The sequence below is a fragment of the Sebastes umbrosus genome, chromosome 11 (assembly GCF_015220745.1).
Source record: "Sebastes umbrosus isolate fSebUmb1 chromosome 11, fSebUmb1.pri, whole genome shotgun sequence".
NCBI classification, from domain to species: domain Eukaryota; kingdom Metazoa; phylum Chordata; class Actinopteri; order Perciformes; family Sebastidae; genus Sebastes; species Sebastes umbrosus.
In genome coordinates this window covers 14,017,322-14,034,692 of record NC_051279.1, presented here as the reverse complement: position 1 = coordinate 14,034,692, position 17,371 = coordinate 14,017,322, and the positions used below count along the sequence as shown (strand labels likewise).

The 17,371-nt window shown below is 41.0% G+C and overlaps 1 protein-coding gene across 3 annotated transcripts; it reads left to right on the top strand.

The window, feature by feature from the left end:
- The first annotated feature begins 1,007 nt into the window (after nt 1–1,007).
- Nucleotides 1,008–16,453, top strand: iffo1b (intermediate filament family orphan 1b). Of its 3 annotated transcripts, none has more exons than XM_037785149.1 (9): nt 1,008–2,396; nt 6,939–6,999; nt 8,696–8,791; nt 9,075–9,215; nt 10,162–10,337; nt 10,449–10,575; nt 12,611–12,703; nt 13,039–13,169; nt 13,574–16,453. In XM_037785149.1, exons 1-9 carry the CDS (start codon nt 1,384–1,386, stop codon nt 13,695–13,697), a joined length of 1,962 nt encoding a protein of 653 aa, XP_037641077.1. In that variant the 5' UTR covers nt 1,008–1,383; the 3' UTR covers nt 13,698–16,453. The 3 variants fall into 3 exon arrangements, with proteins under 3 accessions (XP_037641077.1, XP_037641079.1, XP_037641078.1); XM_037785150.1 differs by having other exon boundaries at nt 1,009–2,396; nt 13,598–16,453; XM_037785151.1 differs by lacking the exon at nt 13,574–16,453 and having other exon boundaries at nt 13,039–13,173.
- Nucleotides 16,454–17,371: the final 918 nt, after the last annotated feature.

Sequence of the window (17,371 nt, the reverse complement as noted above, 5' to 3'; positions counted from 1 at the left end):
TGATCCAGATCATTTGGCTCAGCTCACCAAGAAGAGCCGGCTCGTTCGGCTCCCAAACGGCTCTTCGTTTTACCACTTCTGCCTTTTTATAATTCCGCCAAATTTAGTGCTGTTTTGACCTACGATTAGTATGTGTGCATATATATCACTTAAATTATTCAATATAATTATACTAAACCTTATAATTTCCTGAATACCATAATTTTACATGCTGCTTCGTTTCCGACTGTCACTCATCTTGTCTGCTATTCGCGCACCGCACTCCTCTCTCTCTCTTTCTCTCCTCCTCTCCCTCCTGCTCTGTACCTGTACACCGCCAGCGCGTACTGTACTCCCTGCTTGATGGTATGATCCTCGACTGTCATCACCTGATTGGTCGCACGGACGTCATTAACACAACATTCAGTCACAGTCAGTGCATGTGTAGCTGTGCTGGGAATGATGTCCCACAGGCTCAGTCTGGTGCTAGACATTTATTTAAGATGTTCTGCAAAATGTAAAATAATGCTGTAGGTTGACAATCGCTACACAGTGTACTCTGCTTGTACACAGAGATTCTCATTATCTCACTTATTCACGCGAGACTTCCCTGTGACGCTCCCTTCACATACACGGCTTCTGTAGCGACACTGACACCTACTGGCGATCTACTGGCACAACTCCCTAATAATGACACTGGCAATAAATAACACTGTACCCTAAATTATAACCACATTGAACACTTTCTTCTTATAAACACATATGAAACATGACAAACTCTCTTCACTTGCATTACAACCAAGAAATGGTTCTGTTTTATAACCTACACATGACTGATTGTGCCACACATGGAGTGCCCGTGGCGCGGAGAAGATCGTCCTATCATTCTGCCTCGAAATAATTAAAGAAAAAAAAAAAAAACGGCTCTCGGACGGGAACCGGCTCTTATTGTTCACTTAAAAGAGCCGGCTCAATGAACCGGCTCGTTCGCGACCTACACATCACAACTTCCAATCCCGCAGCAGCTCTTCAGCTCTGCTGTCTGCGGTCACATCTTGTTGCCAGAACTTCAGCGACGCGGTGACTCTGGATATTCACGCTCTGCGTCATTTTCTTCCTTTATTATTGCGTTTTATTTTGAAAAAAACATCTCAACCGAGGTGCAGGTCCAGTGTCTTCACATTTTTCATCCTTGCTTGCAGCCAAATTGGAGTCGCTTTTAGATGCACTGATCCACCATCCGACGTTAAGACCTCTCAGCTTTAAGGATAAGATTCTTATTTAAGAACAGTTATATAATCAGGTAAAAAACAAATACTGGTGCGCGCGTCTTTCTGGTGCGTTATTTATTTATCCTTTTATATATTCTGTGTTGTAGAAAAAGACTATTCCCTATCCGTGTTCATGCCAGATCTGCAGCGCTTTAGTTTTCCATACCATAGCATGAATCCTTTGTTGGGGGCCAACACGCATCTCCTCCTCCAACAACAACAGCAGCATCCTCAGCAGCATCACAGTCCAGCTCCAGGACACCCGGACTCTCCATCAGGCCTCCTGCCGGACAACATCTTCGGTGGACAAGAGGACCCGACGTCCTTTTTGCTGGGTGAGCATCAGCAGTACGGATCTGGGCCTGATTATCATCATCCGGGTCCTGACTTCACCGCACCCTCACAGACCTCACCTTACCTCCATCACCTCCACCACCAGAGTCCCTACCAGCACCCCCCTGCAGCCATGGCTCTCAGAAACGACCTGGGATCAAACATCAGCGTCCTCAAAACTCTCAACCTGAGGTTCAGATGCTTTCTGGCCAAAGTGCATGAATTAGAGCGAAGAAATAAGATTTTAGAGAAGCAGCTGCAGCAGGCGCTGGATGCCAACAAGGGCTGTCAGAGTGGATGCTGTGAGAGCAGCAGGGGTCACACCCAGGAGGCAGGTGTTCAGACTGGATTTGTGGGTACCATACCTCTCAGGCCTGGCTCTCTGCCCTTCCACAACACCAACAACTCAGCCAGGAGGCCTACAACACTGTTCACACCATCAAGCCTCCACCAAACAGCTGCTGAGAACTATAGTTCAACCCAAACCACCTGTAACCCATCCATCACCATCAGCCAGGCCTCTCCCTGTGTGGACTCTCCTAGCTCTGGGTTCAAAACCTTCTCCACCACCACCAGCTCAGGTCCAGGGAGCTCCACCACCAACCCTCCTCCACGGTTCCTCCCAGGCAACATCTGGTCCTACAACCACACCCGCAAGTATGGCCCTGGAGCGGAGCGTCTGGCCAGCCCAGGGGCGTCCTGGGGGCACTCTGATGGAGTCGGGGTCCAGATTGACACCATCACCCCGGAGATAAGAGCCCTGTATAATGTCCTGGGCAAAGTGAAGAGGGAGAGAGATGAGTATAAACGCAGGTAAATGGAGTGAAACCCCTTTTTTATTGCACTTATAAGATAGATAGATAGATAGATAGATAGATAAATAGATAGATAGATACAGTAGATAGATATAGATATATAGATAGATACAGTAGATAGATAGATACAGTAGATAGATAGATACAGTAGATAGATATAGATAGATAATAGGTACGTAGATCGATAGATCGATAGATAGATACAGTAGATAGATATAGATAGATAGATAGATACAGTAGATAGATAGATAGATAGATAGATAGATAGATAGAGTAGATAGATAGATACAGTAGATAGATAGATAGTAACTTTATTGATCCCGAGGGAAATTCAAGTTTCCAGCATCACAGTTCCATAGTGCAAAACATGTTAGTAAAAAGGCAGTAAAAAAGTTAGTAGTACAAAGTACAAAAAAATAAACCAGATATAAAAATACAAGGAGATGAAGAAAACTGTTAAAACTGAATATAGTGCAGGGTAACAGCTGTGATACACGACTATTAAAAAAGTGAATATAGTGCAGAAGAGACTGTTAAAAGTGGGTATAGTGCATTATTATCTGTCCTACAGGAGCATTTCTACTGTAGTTTCCTTAAGTGTGTGTGGTGGTCTACTTTGGAGCAGTGAGCAGTAAAGCAGCTGCAGACCAGCTGTCTCACAACAAAAGCAGAGTCAGCACAAATCCTCTCCATCCATCCATCACCTGACCCCTGCATCCACTTCATGTCTGACCACAGAGGCAGGTGCTGCTGCTTGAAATACACCCCAAAAAATTAACACGTCATGAGCTAAGTATAAAGAAGAAGGAAGGTCAAAGCTTAGTAGGGACATGTGGAGATCAGTCGGTTGCAGATGACTCACCCATGGGTGGCTTAGTTTACAGGAACATTATAGGAAAAATCCATCCTGAAATAGAGGTCATGTTGATCGTAAAGCAGACGATTATTTTATGAAACTGAGAAGATGAAAGACAGTAATGATGAGGCCATCAAACGACAAATCCTGGAGGTGGTCCCAGTTAGGCCCGTGTGAATATTGAAACAAAGCCTATGATGCTTAAACAGCATCCACATGGATTTCAGTTTGATCTAGATCTGAAATGATTAGTTGAATGTCACCATTATTTTTGTAATGGATTAATTCAATTATGATTTTAAGCAAAAATGCTAAACAGTCACTGGTTTCAGCTTCTCAAAAAGTATTTTTTTTTTGCTGTTCTGTTTCATATGACAATTAGTTGAGTACTTCTGGGTTTTGGAACAAAACAAGTGATTTGATGTCACCTTGGGCTCTGGGAAATTGTGATGGGTATTATTTTAGACAATTTTCCGACATTTTGTAAACAAAACAAATTGATTAATCAAGAAAATAATCAGCAGATTAAGTGCTAATGAAAAATAATCATCAGTTGCTGGCCTAGGATCATGTAACATCTCAAATATGGAAAAAAATAGAATCCACACGTTAGATAATGCTCCCATGAACATTTAATTTATTACTACCGGACCGGTCAATTAAATGTTCATGGGATCATTATAGCGTTAGGACTCTATTTTTTTCCATCTTTTCCATACTTTTCTATCCAGCACCTACTATTTATCGTCTGGATAGGCATGCTTTTGTAAATACTTTTTCATGTAACATCTCAAACAAAACTTCTCTTAACCCACAATCACCTATTTATCATCAGTGCACCAGTTTACAACAATGTGTCACCCGATGACATCACCAGTTCAAATCAGGATGCTCAGATCTCCAATTACTGTGTTTGCAGTTCACTGGAATAACACAGTGTGAACTCTATTTTAGGGTGGATTTTCCTTTTTAAACTATTGGAAGAAAGAAACGCTCACATCTGTTAAATCCTATTGTGAATTTGAACGACATGTGACAGTTTTGGGTTTCGTATTATCTGTCCTGAGTGAACTACAGTAGCCCTCATCTTTCAGCACATTCATCATTGAATTCCCTCATATTATGTCCAAATGAGCAGCCATGCATTCTTCACAGAGGAGATCCTGACCCCAGTATAGTGGGCTCTTTGTGAATGAGGCAGAGGGACGACACTAACCAAGATTGAGTGACATAAGACACATGATTTAATTGTATGTAGAGACTTGAGAGTGGATGATTTACTGACCTGAACAAGTTTTTGTTTCACTTCTTGTTAATCAAGGTGTGTGATCACGTGACCCAGTGGGGTCTGGGCTATTTCCTAAACCTCTGTGAGCTCACTGTAGGTATCCAGTTACCTCGGGACAATGGAGGCATTAAAGCCTCTTTCTCCAATCGAAACTTGCTCCTTCAGATTCATGGCCATTACTTATGCAGTCAAATATTTATAACGGAACTCAATTTAATAATGTTGTTGCCCTCGTGAGTCATTTCATATCTAAACTCACCTATGAAGTCATTTGTCTTAAAGCTTTTGGTGCATTTTGCTTTAGCTCTTATATCTATTCATTTTATCTTTTTTATTCAAGGACAACTTCTCTTTCCGCCCCGTACCCTCCCTTAGTCCCTGCCCCTCACTCTCCCCACAACACTTCATCATTCACTTGCTCTCCCTCTCTCATGCTGTTTGCCTCTCTTCTCTCCCACTGCGCATCCCCCTCGCCACGCTCCACACACTGTATCTGCAATGCAGCATGTACTGCAAGCTGTGACTGCTGATGGGGGTTGGCTTGCAGAAGGAAGCACTTCTCGGCTTTCTGTTCACTCTCACCTTACTGATCAAACAAGCTTCCTCTACAACAACAACAACTCCCGTTTCATGGCTCAGTTTCTTTTAGATTTAGTATTCCCTAAAGGCCCCCGATGTGCCGCAGCATTTTGCATTTCAAACAGCATTTTGTATAAGAGGCTACAGACTCTGCAGTGAGTGGATATCCCCTGGGCATGTGTGCTGTATGAAGTCACTGAATGTGAGATTACATACAGGAGCTGTGCTCAGGCTTTTAAATGCATTAAAGTTGAGATTCATGAGCGAGTCGTCTGGGCTGCACCAAAGTAGCACACAATTCATCAAACAAGCCATTCATCAGTGAGTGAATTAGCAAATCACTCATACACACTTTTCCCATTTAGACCTGATTGTTTCATTCAATTTGTATCCAGATTTGTAACCTAATATTAGGGCTGTCAATCGATTAAAAAAGTTAATCGCGATTAATAGCAAATTTTGTATCTGTTCAAGATGTACCTTAAAAGGAGATTTGTCAAGTATTTATTACTCTTATCAACATGGGAGTGGGCAAATATGCTGCTTTATGCATATGTATGTATATATTTATTATTTGAAATCCATTAACAACACAAAACAATGACACATATTGTCCAGAAACCCTCACAGGTACTGCATTTAGCATAAAAAATATGCTCAAATCATAACACGACAAACTGCAGCCCAACAGGCAACAACAGCTGTCAGTGTGTCAGTGTGCTGACTTGACTATGACTTTCCCCAAAACTGCATGTGATTATCATAAAGTGGGAATGTCTGTAAAGGGGAGACTCATGGGTACCCATAGAACCCATTTTCATTCACATATCTTGAGGTCAGAGGTCAAGGGACTCCTTTTGAAAATGGCCATGACAGTTTTTCCTCGCTAAAATTTTGCGTAAGTTTGGAGCGTTATTTCACCTCCTTTCCGACAAGCTAGTATGACATGATTTATATCGATGGACTCCTTAGGTTTTCTAGTTTCATATGATGCCAGTATCTTCACTCTATCTTTAAAACTGAGCCCGCAAAAAATCCTAGCTAATCATACCTAAAAATCGCAAGTTGAGTTAATGCGTTAAGAAATTAGTGGTGTTAAAACAAATTCACGTTAACATGTTATTATTGCGTTAACTTTGACAGCCCTGCTTAATATACAAATCTGCATTTTCATTTTATTGTCAGATCCACAGGCACTCAGCCAGATTGAAATCCAGTTGCCATTTTTGTGCATTTAAAATGCAAATTCAGTCTCTTCTTTCATTCCTCCTTTTCCCCAAATTGCAGTTTTATAGGATGAATTTAATGTATATTCTTGTAAACAAACAAAAGTTATGTTTCCATTCAGTTAAACCCACAGTGTGTATCCTTGAGGTCTAACAAATGTGTTGACATTTGCAATGCCGATTAATATTTTACATTCAGCATTGTTCACACCCATGTTTAACTCACTGACGGTCTTCTTCTTTGCCTTTGCTGGCACATTGCTGCAGTAGATCAGCATCGTGAATCCTGGACAGTAGCACGTGATGTTATGTGTCGGGAAGAATTTGATTGTCATAGAGTTGTGGTCTGACTGGACAGATGCACTTAAGATTATATAACATCTGTCATCTGTCATAACATCTTTCGACTCTTTTGACCTGATAGTTCAGTCATGGATCTCTTTATACTGTGCCTGCCTTTCTAAATGGGTCTGGAAGACGCCATACCTGTGTGTTCTCTGTCTGTCTGTCTGTCTGTCTGTCTGCCTGTTCTCTGCTGACATTACAAGACACTAAAATATTGTTTACTTCTTATTTGTGTGTGTCTCTTAGATGGGAAGAAGAATACACTATGAGGGTGGATCTGGAACAGAAAATTACGGACCTAGAAGAGGTAACATTTTGTGTGTATGTGTAGGTAGGCATGGCTGGAGACCAACAATGCAGTGTGTCTGCAGTGAAGGTGTCTTTTAGGCTTTACTTCACATTTGACAGCTTTGACATCAGCCTGAGTCATTAAAACCACCGAAATAAAGTGTTGGGTGTGATTTTTCAGCTGTGGCCTAGCTCAGTGGTTTTCAAAATGGGGTCCGGGGACCCCCAGGTGTCCTTGAAGGGGTTACAGGAGGTCCCCAGCAAAAAGGGCAATCCATTTATTTTCACTATAATTACATCCATAAGTAATACATCGACAGAATGCATGGCTGTAAGAAATTCTTAGTCGACTAACTCTCATACGCTTTTGTAGACTAATCAGTTGATTTAATCAAAGGATCTGTAAAATTTAGTTTCTCCGCAAAGAATCACACAAAAGTACCACTTCAGTTCTTGTGTTTACCAGAGATGTGCTCATAAGATTGTTGGAAATAAGTCATTCAGCATGAAAAAAATCATAAACGACTAAAGAAATCTCAGTTGACTAAGACAAAACGACAGATTAGTCGACTAATGGACTAAGGGGGCTGCCCTAAAAAGAAAAAATGCTATCAGATGGGGGACCCTAGGACAAAATCTGGTGGTCTGATTTGTGTCAGTTTAGGGGTCCTTGACGTGAAAAAGTTTGGGAACCACTAACCTAAAAATGCCATGAACATACCATGTGTGTTTTCCTGGTCTGTCAACAGTAAGCAGAGTGTTAGTGGTTAAATAGCTTAGATGAAACTTTTCATTAAACTAATAACATTAGGAAAAACAAGTTTAAATATAGAGTACATTGAAGCCGGTACAGCGATCAGCAGTCAGCACTCACTCTGCTGGAACTGATAGTTTCCTTTGTGCAGCATGTATCACTACTACACTGGTTCAAGTCCAGACTCATACAAAGCTGTTGCTCTCTTTTGTAATTCATCTTTGACCACTCATCAACTGATGAAAAGCACAAAAAGTGCATGAACATTCTCATTTTCAAGTTATAGAAATCATCTATTTTGAATAAAATTGTTTTTTTTTGTTTTTTTTTATCCGACTGTCACCTGCTGTCAGGTTGATTGCCATATTTGGTCTTCCTGCAGCTGTCTTTAGAAACCCAATGTTGATTTCCTGTGTATGTACAGTATGTGTGTGTGTGTGCGTGTGCGTGTGTGTGTGTGTGTGCGTGTGCGTGTGTGTGTGTGTGTGTGTGTGTGTGTGTGTGTGTGTGTGTGTGTGTGTGTGTGTGTGTGTGTGTGTGTGTGCGTGCGTGCGTGCGTGTGTGTGCACATATAGGTACATGTTTTTGTGTGCTTGAATGCACGTGTGCCATTGCCAGGAACTTGTACCTGACCTCGTTTAGCAGGCAGCACATCAACAGGAGACCACAAGCAGTGAAACACCACTCTAGACTGGAAAGGGTCCTGACCAATATTGTGGCTCACATGAATAAGTCAACAGGTAGAAGAGAAGATTATGATGCCGTCAGACAAATCTAGAGCTCCCCGGAGGAGATCATGCATTTAGGATTTACAATGTTTTTGTGCAGATATAGGCTTTTATTTTGTCGCTTGCATAAGCTAACCTGTAATTTCCAGTAAAGAGATGCGGCAGGACGTGTGGGCGTGGGAGTGTTCGTGCTTGTCCGTGTGTGTTCTTTATGGTTTCCTTCATGTGTGCAGGACCTGCAGGAGAGCGAAGGCTGTCAGGACGAGCTGGCTCTCAGAGTTCAGCAGCTGAAAGCAGAGCTGGTTCTTTTCAAAGGCCTCATGAGCAATGTGAGCACAGTACAACCCATACAGCCACATACTAGTCATATACTGTATACTCTGAGCTAAAATGCACATCAGCACTAATCATATGTCTCTCTGCTTCTCAGTGGAGGGTTTGTGGCATTCAACTCTTTAAATAACCAAAGTAAAATTATATTATTTAATTAATTTTAATAAGAAATTAGTAATGCATTCATTTACGGCAGTGATTTATTCACATTAATAAAGTAGTAGATAAACAAGTTTCCTTTCGGTCAGTCTCATCTGGTTCCTTCCATTCTCTCTGTAGAACTTGTCGGAGTTGGACAGTAAGATCCAGGAGAAAGCCATGAAGGTGGACATGGACATCTGCCGCAGGATCGACATCACCGCTCGTCTCTGTGACGTAGCTCAGCAGAGGAACTGTGAAGATGTGATCCAGATGTACCAGGTACCAGGACTAAATCTGACCACTTAATGTTCTCGTCTCTGGTTCTGGTTTTTTTTAGTATTTATATTATTATTATTATATTATATTATTATTTTATTATTTGTGTCCAACATTGTCATAACATGAAGGTTACAAGACATTTCTTTTTTCATATTATAAACACTCCCCATCCATCCACCCAACCCTCTATCTTCATGACTAAATAAAGATACTAAACAGCTGTACAGTACAAAGAGGTAGGTTCATCAGCAAAAAAATAAAATAAAATAAATAGATAATAAAAAAAAAGACAATGGGATTTGTCAGTTGACATTTGCTGTGCGTGATGTGAGATCCGTTCTTGGATGCTCTCTGTTGTTGTTGCGGTCCAGCAATGGGATCCATATTTTCAGGAACAATTCTTGGCGTCCTGAGAGTCTGAGTATGACTCGTTCGTAACCCGCTATGTTGGACATTAGTTTGATCCAGTGCTCAAATGATGAGGGTGTGACCGTTTTCCATCGTCTCACAATAATTCTGCATCCTGTTAACATAGCCATTCGGAACCACAGTTTACGGAAACCATGGATCTGCAGTTTTTTAGGATTTAATATAGGGCTCCAATCTCCAATTTTTTCATATCGCATCTGATTTATGATTTTAAGCTTCTTTTTTTTTCTTAAATTAACTAGGCCTACAAAAGACAAATTAATTATTTACTTTCACCAAACTTCACTTTTTTAAAAAATAAATAAAAAATGGTCCAATTCATTTTGTAGCCAGATACTGTATGTGGGAGAATCATATAAATCTGAATTGTCGGGACACTGGTTTGTGGATGGCGTGAGACTAATAGTATATCATCTGCATATTCATCTCTGGTTTGTTCCATGTGTTATCAAATCCACAGAGTTATTTGTCTTGTATATTGATGGTGGTGGTCTGAATTTTGATTGTGTTCCTGCAGGTTCCTAACAACCAATCATCCCTAAACTGCCGCCGGAAACAAACTCCTCTCTCCAACGGGAGCGAGTGTGACGAACCTGTCAGCACCTCTGAAAGTGACGGGGCCAAAGAGGAAGACCACTGTGGCTCATCAGCCAATCAGATCAATGAGGAGATGCAGAGGATGCTGAACCAACTGTGAGTGGTCTGACTTTGAAATATGTATAATGAGTATAATGTTACTGTCCTTCAGTCCTGCACTCCCACTAATTATTTTTCAATGTGTGTGCATTTATGTTTTTATTTTAGGCGTGAATGTGAGTTTGAGGATGATTGCGACAGTCTGGCCTGGGAGGAGACTGAAGAGACGCTGCTTCTTTGGGAGGATTTCCCAGGATGCGGTCTGACCCCTGACCCCACCCACCCACCAGGAGAGGTAGGCTGTGGTTGCACGACTCATTTCAATGAGATCTGGTTTTAAAGGCCCCCTGCAGCTAGTGTTAATTCATGTTTTCCAGTTAACGTTCTTTCTCAAGACGTAATTCATTACCATGGCAACAAGATTGAATCGTTTTTCAACCCAGTTTAGATGAAACAAACTACAGTAGCTTGGAAAACAGCTAGCTATATGGCACTGAATTTGATGAATTTACTTTATTTTATTTAGACCACAAATAAGACAAGACGACTCACAACTCTCTATCACTTGCTCTCTTCTGTACCGTCTCCTCCTGGTGAGGCGGCCATCTGGCTGCTGTTGCTGCACCGAGGAGCTGCACCACAGGACAAATAGACATGTTGCAGAGGTCCGCCATTTGAAATGTAGTTTTGGGATGTTGCAGAGGTGCACCGTCCGTCACCACCGGCCGCTCTTGCCTCAGCTGTCATTACCGAAACCGCACCAGGCTGCACTGTGATTTGTTTATTTCTCTACCGAATTATTTACATTATTTTCTTTTGGGCTGAACGTTGTGCGCTCCGCAGCGTCCGGACTTGTTACAGGACACCTGCTCTGATGGACAAGGCAAACCTCCAAAGCGTCCTGAAATTACATTTCAAACGGCGGGCAACATGTCTATGATCCATCTGGCGGTGTGCTGTGGCCCGACACAATACCGGCGTTTGGCATCGTCTGCTTTCTGTTAAAGATGAAAAAGAAGAGAGCGAGTGAGAGAGACAGTCACACTGGCTGTGCTAATTCTGCGGGTGGGATTTTGCCTAATCCACAACGTATGACCTGCAGCTTCTACTATAGTCATACGTTCTCTCCCGTTTTAGCAAAAACCTTCTTTTTTTTTTTACTTTGAGGACAAAATTAAGTTATTTGTCAAAAACAATTTTGGCGAACAGTGTGGCTAAACAACATTGTCAGGAAATGACTCAAATAAATATGAAATATCATAGAAATGCTAAAATACACTGGAAGGGAGCTTTAAGGAATGGACCTAAACCTAAATACAGCAGATGGACAAAACAATGGCAACACCTACACAACGTAATGCAATAGTACAACATATACTAACATTGTGAAGCCTATAACGCTCACATTTGTTGGAAGTTCACCTTTGAGAGGTAATGTTTCAGCTCTGTGGTCATAACAAGTCTGAGGTTATTCGCTTGTCTGTATATTATTCAAGTTTGTGTACAAATTATATCATTTGTCTAACCATAACTGATATCAGTAATTGGATTACATCTAGACTGTTTACTTTCAGTCAAACTTTAAGCCTGTAAGGATGACCTTCACCAAAATGTTTATACTTTGTCATGAACAAGTGCAACCATAGACATGCACAGTGCACACCATGTTTGTTTTTCTATTACTTTTATAATATTCATGCCTGGCCTTCAGATGCAATGAATGTCCTATTCAGTAATTCACTGAGCGAAGGACATTGAGAAAGTAGAATCAGGATCTGCACATTTGCATGTGTGTGTTGATATTGTTGGTTCAGGTTTCAAGGAAGCTTTTAAGGTTCTGATTTGGAGTTGATGTGCAGAGCAGCAGCGTGATATGTTGGTCGATACAGTTTTGTCTCCGGTGAGGACACTGACCTTCACTGCTCTACAGAAGCAGGGCCGTTTCAGGACAAAACACTGTATCCACAGCACGTACACACACACACACACACACACAGTCAGACATTTGCAGTGTCTAGCCTGTATTGGTGTTCAGTGTGTTTGTTTCCAAGAAATGCATGTAGGTATTTGTTTTCATTTACCGACCGTGTGGTGTTTGAACATCTGCTCTCCTTTTGAAGGTGGAGGAGCTGCATTAGTCAGTGAAATTTGAGCTGATGGGAGCATAAAGCCTTCTGTGCTTTAATAGTCGTGTAACCTCACTTAGTGTCTGATTGTGTGATGATTAGCACACAAACACATGGTCTATTTACTGCTGTTACTATATTTTATCACATGCATGTCCATATCCTGACCACAAACATACTCAAAGTCTCTCTCTTTCTCTGCAGCAGGAGGACTGTCTGGAAAAGGTGATTAATGACACAGAATGTCTTTTCAAGTCGCGAGAGAAGGAATACCAGGAGACAATCGACCAGATTGAGGTCAGACACTTGCCCACTTGCTTTCTCTGTTCAAATATGTTGTCTGTTTTTTCTTTCTTTTTATGCTCGGTGTTACTTGTTTATTCTCATGTCCTATTCTCATGTCCTTTTCTCATGTCCTATCTTTGTGCAGCACTGTATATTTTCTTTTAATCTCCCACATGTGCCCTCAAACACCTCTACTTAGGCGTGATATAAAAGACTTTCATAACGTCGTGTGAAGCTTAGCAACAGTCATTTGCCCTGCAGCTCATAGTTGTGCAGAAGTAAGCAAAGTTTTCGTTATGGTAAACACACATACAGCATTTGTGATTTTAACATTTGTCTGACTCCAGCTGGAACTGGCCACAGCAAAGAGCGACATGAACCGACACCTCCACGAGTACATGGAGATGTGCTCGATGAAGAGAGGCCTAGATGTTCAGATGGAGACCTGCAGGAGACTCATCACACAGACTGGAGACAGGTAACACACACTGTTAACTCTATCAACAACAATACGAAACACGATAAGTATTCATTGACGTCCTTTTATTTTATGACTAAATTGCAACGACAATGTGAATGGAAAAAATATTGGCAACAAAAATTAGGGCAAAATCTGTTCATTATGCCCTGATGAGTAAAGACTAGACAAAGCCGTTGGCTCAGTTCAGGAGGACAACTAGGGATGCTGTTTTTTTTTTATGCTGCGTGACCAAATTAAATAGTTTTTTTTCCACCGAAACCTTTATAAGATCTATATCACTTCCCCTCTAGGAAACATAGTTGTAAAATAAAGTGTTATTTTCTCTCTTTCCAGTACCACATAAGTGAGTGTGTAAGAGTGCCACAAGAATAATTTGTTATGTTATTTCTGTTATGTTCCAGCGTGTGTTTGTGTTTCTGTCTCAGTAACCCAGCGACGCCTGCTCCTGCTGAGGACGGTGACCAGAGAGAAAGCGACAGGTCCTCATCCTCTCCACCTTCCTCTTCAAGCGCTGGGAGATCTTGACACTTCCTCACTCCTGCAGCAACGGTGGCGGTGGTCATGTGACCTCCACTGCATCCAGCTACAGTACCACACTGACGCAGTACACACCTGTAACTATGGCAACACCATGTTTACATACGAACCTCTTCATTTACGCTTTTGGTCTGAGGAGACGTTTTAGCACTGAAACTGTTATTGAGTCGCTGGATTTTTGTCATTACTGCTTCATGCAGATGTCACGGCCTTGCAGAGGGGAGAGGTCTTCTTATAGTTGGACCTTGTCATCTTGCGTTTGACAGCAGTAGTTAAAAAAAGTGAATCTTATATTAGATTGTCCTGTGAAGGTTCAGAAAGTTGAGGATCCTGAATTTATTGTAAGTAAACAGGCTGATGTCCTCGCAGTGCAGTGCTGCAGGCTACAGGAAAGCATAGCGTGATTAATCAAGCAAATACATGTTGTAAGGTCACTAAACCCTCATAAAAAACACACAAATTTACAGGCCTGCAATTTACTGAACAAACACAAAAAACAGGGAGCATGATAGTTTGAGTCTTGAATTACTGTAACAAAGATTGTCTTGGAGTGTATTCCTGAGTTTGATTGGTAAGTTTGATATCGATAATGATGAGTTTGAGTCTTTAAAGTCTAATAAGATGTCATGATTCAGCATTTTGCTGCCTTACAGCTGCAGATTCAGAGCGTGCTATCTATCTGTGTAGTAACAGATTAAACCACAGGCAATGCAAACCTTAAGGCATAAATAAATATTAACATCTGTGCTTTATTTAGCAAAACATAAAGTGGAAAAATTATTTTAGAAATAACCAAAACATCAGCTGTGGAGCAGCAGAGCTGTGTCTCTGAATATCAACACAACATGCCTCCTCCCTCTTGCCAATATGAGTTCATACTTTGCTAAGCCCTTCCCTGGTTACTGTTGCTAGGCCTGTCAAGCTTTGGCAACCGCCATGTCAATATGGCATTTTCAACGATATCAGTGAGAGATATTCAAAAGGAAATGATGGCAGATTTCTGGAATAATCGTTCTGAAATATCAGAGAGAACTAGACAGAAAGGACTGCAATATGCATTTGAGAGCTACATTCACAGTAAAAGCAAATTTGTCGGCGGAGTATTGTGAATGAAGAGGCTGTTAAAATCGAGAGAAAAGCTCACCGGTCCCAATGCAAGCGTCAGACACCCCACATCTTGACAACTCACGTGAAGGACAAACATATATAGGAACAACAATGTTCCTGCATAGTCAATATACTGTTTGTTTCAAGCTAAGTTGATGTTTAGTTATGACTCCCTATAGCTTTCATTATCTAATATAAATCTAAATGATCCCGCTTATCCATTTGTTTAAAGCACGCCAGGATATTGCTCGCACATCGTGGGCTTGATCCATACATTGGATCTCATAAATTAATAATAATGATTAATATTCAACTGTCTTTGTTTGGTAACTTGCTAAGCTAGCCAACTCAGCGTCTTACCTTGGAGCAAACGAAGGAGTTTTTGTTGATCTTTGATGGATTCAGCTGTGAGTGAGGTCATTCACACTGTTTAATCCATATCCGACATCGCTTCTTTTGCGGTTCCATACACATCGCTGACCACAGCGCCTGGTTACGGTTGCTAACGTAGGATTGGACAGAGCAGTTCTAGGGAGGGGCTTAGCGAGGGGCCAATTAGGTACAATCCTGAAAACAGTAAAAATAAAGTTTTGGTGGTCTGCCATAATTACAATTCACCTATTTATCTGCTGTGAATTACCTGAATCCAAACTGTATTTTATGGAAGAAATCCATTGTAAACAGTTTAACCACTGCTGATGTACTTTGGATTTCCTGGCGCACCTAGAGGCAACATTTCATTATTTTAACAGCACTTACAACATCGTCAGTAGGCATCAGCATCATTATGGTGTCAGGCTTATTGCCGTTTCACACTAAGCACGGATTTTCGTCTGAAGAAATTGCACAAAAATGTATAAAAACAGATTTTATGGGTTCTGGTGAATGCTGCACACCCCTAAGGAACATTTGTGCGGGGGAAAAAATATTCGGACGGACCTCAATTTTAGCGAATATATGGAACGGGGCTAGCCACATCATCTAGCGTTAGCATTAAAATTTGGGGTTCGATTAACTTATGTATTGTATAGTTAATGTTAACCCCTTAGACGTTCTCTCTCTGGATTGTTTTTTGTTGTGTGGAGAGTGGACACAGGCACTATTTAGGAGGGAACTCATCGGGCCTCATTCACGAAACGTGCGTAAGTTTACAGTCAGCAGCTGGTGTGCGTAGTGGCAGATTTTCCGTATTCCAGCACCACATTTTTGCATCGTACTGGTGAGAAACGGCTTTTACAATGAGCAACACTACAACCCTCATACAGAGAAATCCATCCTAGAACAGCCACCAACATCAATTTGTCAGTGGGAATTGTTGAAAATGTAATTACAAAGTGAATAACTAAGTAGAGCACATAAAAGGTCATTTACAACATTTCATAACAAAACAAAAAAAACATCTGAAATGCATGAACATCACAGATAAAACTGTTAATGGTGCTTCATAAGAAACCCAAAGTTGCAGGTGACAACAGAGAAGGATGTTGTCGGTGTCAGAGGAAAGGATGTGTGTAGTCACAGTCTCTGTCTTGTGCAGTTAAGAATTAAAGTTCAGTCTGCACCCTCTTGAAGCTGATCTGGAGTCAGTGTTGGCTCTTCATTCTGCTCTGACAATAAAAGTACTGTGTGTTAAAGTGCACTGACACCCAAGTGTCATGTAGCTGTTACTAATTCGTTTTTATTTTCAGCAGTAATGCTTAGATTAGAATCAGGTCCTGTGTTGTTCGAGCAGAGCTGCATGCTTGAGCAGAATCACTTTAAAAGGAGATCTAAAAGACGATCATGAAATAATGTAAGATAGCCGTTGAGTGCCAAAATAAAACATGGTCCGATTGTGAATCAACAGGAAATAGCTGTAAAAAAAGAAAAGACTAAATATAGCTGACGAAGCTATTTCACCAAGGTGCTTGATGTATATAACTAAACCTATTTTTGAGCCTGTTTGCACATTGAAAGGAAGAGCAGAGCAAAATGTATATGAAACAATCAGCACTATTACTTGTAAAACATGTAACATAAAAATGTCGACACGCTGGAAATAGAAAACTATATTTCTTCTATTTCCTCATCTTCTACATGTTGCAGGTGGGTTATTAGAATAATGAATTTAACACGAACACATACCTCATTTTTACTTTATTTATGTTTTTCTGGACACCTATAACCGTGAACTTTAACTGAGACACACTGCTGCAGTGAAACATGTATTAGCATACTGCTGGAAATCATCACTGTCAGGGGAACGCCGCCCTATCATCACTGCTCTATTATCAGACACTATCTAAATATAGTCCTGGCTGTAGTTTCTTCTGTGTGGTTGTAACAGGTGATATATTTCTTCTGCTTCTACTGCGACTCACACTTTGTTTCAATAAGAAGAACAGTAGGAGCTGGGTTGTTTGATTATGCCAAAAATCATAATCATGATTATTTTTGGTCAATATTGAGATCACGATTGTTTAACATGATTACTCACTGACTTAGTAAACATCATGCATTTAGAAAGAACATTTTCTAGCCTTCATTTTAAAGTTAAATGCTTCAATCTGGCACAC

Coding starts and splice junctions, on each gene's coding strand:
- iffo1b (XM_037785149.1), top strand. CDS start 1,384: ATGCCAGATCTGCAGCGCTTTAGTTTTCCATACCATAGCATGAATCCT. Junction 9,216..10,161: donor ATGTGATCCAGATGTACCAG/GTACCAGGACTA, acceptor GTGTTCCTGCAG/GTTCCTAACAACCAATCATC. Junction 10,576..12,610: donor CCACCCACCCACCAGGAGAG/GTAGGCTGTGGT, acceptor CTTTCTCTGCAG/CAGGAGGACTGTCTGGAAAA.